The sequence below is a fragment of the Orycteropus afer genome, unplaced genomic scaffold, assembly GCF_000298275.1.
Source record: "Orycteropus afer afer isolate SDZICR_OR568_19922 unplaced genomic scaffold, OryAfe1.0 scaffold00577, whole genome shotgun sequence".
NCBI lineage: Eukaryota > Metazoa > Chordata > Mammalia > Tubulidentata > Orycteropodidae > Orycteropus > Orycteropus afer.
The window spans coordinates 42,043-47,571 of record NW_006922164.1 but is presented as its reverse complement, the minus strand read 5'-3'; the positions used below and the strand labels follow the sequence as shown (position 1 = coordinate 47,571).

Below are 5,529 nucleotides of genomic sequence, written 5' to 3'. Positions count from 1 at the left end.
TTCTCAGTTTGAGAAATGCCAAATGTGTTCTTCCCTTTTGGTTTTCTAACTCCAGGTGTTTGTACATTTCATTATAATACTTTACTTTGTGTTCTCAAGCTGCCCTTTGAAATCTGTTTAGCTCTTTTATTTTGTCATCTTTTCCATTCACTTTAGCTATTCTCCATTCAACAGCAAGTTTCACAGTCTCTTCTGGCATCCATTTTGGTCTTTTCTACCTTTCCTGTCCTTTTTTAAAAATTGTGATTTGGGTGAAAGCTTACAGAGCAAATTAATTTTCCGTACAACAGTTCATACCCATTTTGTTTCATAACGCTGATTGCAATCCCCGTAATGTAACTGTACTACCTCACCCAGCTGCCAAGGGCCTTCCCTTCCCCATCTCTTCTTCCCGGCCCTTCTTGAAACAGGAGCAAAGATGAGAACCCAGTGCGCCAAGTGTCAGTCAGATCTGGGCGTCCAACAATAGAACTGGTCCTGCCGCCTCCTTTATGTTGTCCTGTGTGTTTCTTATCCCCACTGCCTCTCTCCATTGGGAATACTTGGTTATTCTTCCCTCCTGCTGACCCTGAGTGGGTGCCTTGAGTAGAGTTCAAGAGTCAGTAAAAGTTAGAATACACCAAATCCTCACTTGTCAACTCTCTTGTTATCTGATAGTTCACATTTATCACTACAGGAAAGAAAAAATCTGGTATCTAACTGTTTAGTGCATTAGTTAACACATCTAGCAATAATGAAGCTGAGGTGTGAGAGGAGAATAACACTGGCTGTGGTGATTAAGGTTGTGTGCTATCTGGGGTGGGCCATGGGTCTCAGTGGTTTGGCAGTTACGTGATGATGTGATTTGGCAGTTATGTAATGATGTGTAGTCATCCTCCATTTTGTGATCTGAAGTGGTCATCTCTCATTGTCTCAGAATGCTGATTTTCATGTAATGACTTGGCTTTTAGAACCTGTTAAGTGAGGAGTGGCTGTATGTTTCTAAGGTAAAAAATGCCATGGTGCAGTGCCACCTACATACCAGCTCCCTGATCAGCCCCCTCCACACCTGGCTAACCTCATTCTCCCACTCTATGGACCCCAAAGTCCTTTCCTGTCCTCCTCTCAACCAGATCCCCATGTCCACCAAGCCACATCTTTTTTTTTTTTTAAATTGTGATTTGGGTGAAAATTTACAGAACAAATTCACTTTCCATGCAGCAGTCCACATACACTTTTTCTCATGACATTGACCACAGTCCACCACAATGCAACAGCTCCCCTCCCACTTCCTCCCGACAGCCACCTCCTTCCTGTGTCCATCCCTCCATGCACTCCCGCCCCCTGAACTGTCTCCCTGTGCATATATAGCCCGTCTTTCTCCCATGATTGCTCTCTCCAAGGAGTGTATCTACCTCAGGTACATGTTCAACTCCTATGCCTGTCTTTTGTTTGCCAAGCCACATCTTTGAATTCCTCCTCTTACTACTGTTGGCATTGTCTGCTAAGTCTGGGTCTCTGTGTTTTATGGTTTTAATGATACACTCTCTCATGTAGCACATCCAAATGAAACTAAATGAGATCAGGTGTGGTCCTGAGTGGCATAGAACCTGGGAAGGCTCATGTGGAAAAAAAGAGGGTTATGGAGGAGCAAGCTAGTGTTCTGTATTTGGAAGAATATGATAAAAAGTAATGAGACTTGAGCCTACCAGCTGCTATGTGGAAGAAAGATGAGGCCATCTACTTCCTGTAAAGACTTTGGAACCCCATAGGGCAGCTCCACTCTGTCCTCTAGGGGTGCTGAGTTGGAATCAACTCAATGGCAATGGGTTTGGTTTGGGCTTTGCTTCCATAAAGATTGACAGCCTTGCGAACCCCATGGGGCACTGTGAGTCGGAATCCACTCGACAGGAGTGGGTTTGGTTTGGTTTTTTGTATCATGTGTTCCATCAGAGGACAGAAATTAGAGCACTGGGTGTATGAGAAGGAAGTAGATGCTGGCTCAGCAGAAGGATTGAATAACCATTGGTTGGGTCAGGGGTCAGCCTACTGGGCAAATGCAACCCACCACCTGTCTTTGTAAATAAAGTTTTCTTAGGACATAGCCATGACTATATGCTCACATATTGTCTATGGCAGCTTTCCTGCTAATATGGTAGTTGAAAGGAAATCATATGTCTTGCAAATTCTAAAATGCTTACTATCTAGTCTTTTATGGGAAAAGTTTGCTGACTCATATATTCAGTTAGAGGGGTACAAACAGTTAATGTGCTTGGCTAGGGCCGCAAAGGTTGGAGGTTCACGTCCACCATGGAAGATTGTGCTGGTGATCGACTTCTGAAACATCAGCTGTGAAAAGCCTATGGGACACAGTTCTGCTCTGACACACACACAGCCACCACAAATCAGAGTTGACTTGATGGCAGCTGGCTGACTGGTTTGGGTTTAGTTAAAATGTGGAAAGGATGGTCTCCAATGAGTGTGCTTCTGGGTCTGGGAACGTGGGAGTGGAAAGGCGATCTGTCAGGGTGTTTTCAAAGTGACTCCTTTGTAGTTTTCTCTGATGCTCTCACTCCTTGATGTCCATCTCGGTCATTTTGATTGTACATGTCTCCTGTGTGCTGCCTTAAGTTTGGAGAGTTGGCTTAGTTCCCCCCCACATAGAGGTGGCTGAAGCTTGCTCATAGCATGAGAATGTCCACAAGTTCAGGAGGCTGTAAACACCCACTCCTCTGTGATGTTTTTGCTTGCTTAGGGACAGTGTGTGTCAGGGCAGGGTGCCCTTGGACCACAAGAGCCTGGCAGGCTGCTCAGTTAATGTGAAATGACCCTTGAGAAAAGGCTTCGGGCTTCACCAAGACATCGAGAGACAGGGAGGCAGGGTTCTTTGGAATATGAGTATGCGAAGGTGGTTACTTTGTTCCTTTTGAATCTGTGGAATTTTTCAAGGGCACGAGTGTCCAGAGTGTTCCGTCAGTTCAATGCACATTGGTATGTAATTTATTACAGAGATTTATTGAAAGTCTTGATAATACCAGCACAGCACAACCTGTGAAAAGATTTGAGCATCTTAATTCTGTGTCGCTCTAAGAAACAGGGCTGTTGAAAAGCCCAGAGGCAGACTGCAGGTGACTGTTCCAATGTTATGAAAGTGCCGTCTTGAGAAGGATTCACCGGGGGTCTCCTTTGAGGATGGATTGGGACAGCACGCCCAGTGCTTGACTGCGCATGCCGTTTGTCCATCACAGAAGCCAGGGCTCCTGGGGGAAATGGCTGAGTCTAGGGCCGGGCCAGAGAATCTACAAAATGAGCATGTAGCGCCAGAGTAAGGATGTGCTCAAACAGACCACCGACAGCAGCATTGTGTTAGGCTGTGACCCAGCGTATAAAATAAACATCCGTAAGCCCACACTGATGGAAATCAATTCAAAATGGGGAGAAGAGACAAATGTCCTACTCAGAAGAATTTCAGATCATTTACATAGATGCCCCATCGTCAGGGAGGGGCAGCATGAATCCCCACAGGCCTCCTGTGACTTCCTTCCAAAGAGTCCAGTGCAGGAAGGGGGGGGGAGAAAGAGGAGCACTAGTGTGGAGAATCCTGACAAACACCGCCTTAGCCGGGTGGTCAAAGTCAACATCAAACACATCCTGCTGATAGCGTGTGACCTTGCAGTGAGAAGGGCACCGTATCTCTGTGTGACTCCTCTCAAATCCCGAGGGCTTCAGTTGCTGTCAAGTTGGCGGGCAACCCCACGTATAACAGAACGACCCCTTCTGTCTAACAGAACAAAGTGCTGTCCCGTCTCACACCCTCGTCTTGGTCATTGGTGTGCTCAAGTCCATGGTTGTGGCCACTGTGTATTTGGAGTGCCTTGCAATCTAGGGGCCTCATCTCCCGGCACCGTATGCTGGACGGTCTTTGGTTCTAAGCCACAGAGTCTGCACTGGCTGATTTTCACAAGTGGATCACCAGGCCTTTCTTCCTGGTCTGCAGTAGTCTGGATGCTCCACTGAGACCTGTCTACCATGGGGGACCCAGCTGGGATTTGAAATACTGGCCACCACAAAAATGACAAGCTGCGAGATGATGGAAAACCCACATAACTCCATTCCAATCCTGAGAAAAACATCAGATAAAGCCCAATTGAGGGGCAGTCTACAGATGCCTGACCAGTCCTCAAAACCATCAAGGTCATCAAACATAAGGAAAGTCTGAGAGACTGTCACAGCCAAGAGGAGGCTAAGGAGACAAGATGACTAAACGCAGGGTGATGGCCTGGGTGGGATCCGGGGACAGCAGAGGGACATCGGGGAACCTGATAATAATGTATTAGTTCATTGCTTGGGACATATGTGTCAGTGTAACATGAGATATTAGTCCTGGGGAAAACTGGGTATGAGGTAGATGGAAACTCTCTGTACTGTCTTCCCATTTCTTGCGTCCATCTAAACCTGTGCTAAAAACAAAACGTTTACTTAAAAATGATTTTTTTTCCCCCCAGAAAAAAAATACTATGTTTCAGGTGAAGGTTTACACAGCAGTTTAGGTTTCCATTTGACAATTTCTGTGCAGGTTGTTCAGTGACATTGGTCAAATTCTTCATAGTACATGCGATCCTCGTTGTTTCCATTCCGCTTGTTGCTGTTAAGTGCCATCGAATCAGTTCTGGCTCATAGCAACCCTGTGTACAACAGAATGAAACACTGCCTGGTCCTGTGCCAGCCCCACAGTCCTTGCTATACCTGAGCCCATCATTGCAGCCATTGTGTCAGTCCATCTCATTGAGGGTCTTCCTCTAAACCCACCAGCCACTCCTCAGAAGGAAGATGGGGCAATCTATTTCCGTAGTGATACCGCCTTTGAAACCCAAGGAGGAGTCGCTATGAGTCGGCTCTGATTCAACGGCAGTGAGTTTGGTTTCTACTTTACCAAGCATGATATCCTTTTCCAGGGGCTGCTCTCTCCTGAGAACGTGTCGTGTCCAAAGTACATGATAAGAAGTCTCATCATCCCCGCTTCTAAGGAGCATTCCAGCTTTGCTTCTTCCAAGACAGATGTGCTTATTCTTCCGTCAATCCATGATATATTTAATATTCTTCACCAACACCCATAATTCAAATGCATCAATTCTTTGGTCTTCCTCATTGTCCATCTGAGGACATTGAAAATCCCATGGTGTGGGTCAGGTGCACCTTAGTTTTCAAAGTGACATCTTTGTTTTGGAATACTTTAAAGAGGTCTTTTGCTCCAGATATACCCAATGCAATATATTGGTTTTTTTTTTTTTTGGACTGCTAATTCTATGGCATTTTGATTGTGGACCTAAGTAAAATGAGGTCCTTGACAACTTCAATCTTTTTTCCATTTATCATGATTTTTGGTCCAGTTGTGAGGATTTTTGTTTTCCTTACGTTGAAGTATAATTGTGGTGCAGTAAATTACTTAGTATGGCTTTTCTACCCATAAGTCTTTGTAAACTCCAAGGTGGGATTTGCTATGAGCAACTGAGGAGCTCCTGATTGCTAAAGTTGTCCACCTGGAGTATT

The 5,529-nt window shown here is 45.4% G+C and overlaps 1 protein-coding gene across 1 annotated transcript in view; it reads left to right on the top strand.

Moving 5' to 3' along the window:
- LOC103210247 (protein Shroom2-like) overlaps positions 1 to 5,529 on the top strand; it is a 174,530-nt gene that overhangs the window by 137,419 nt on the left and 31,582 nt on the right. Inside the window, exon 8 of the mRNA XM_042783015.1 lies at positions 2,957 to 2,970. Coding sequence (XP_042638949.1) covers positions 2,957 to 2,970 — 14 coding nt within the window. The remainder of the gene's footprint in view (positions 1 to 2,956; positions 2,971 to 5,529) is intronic.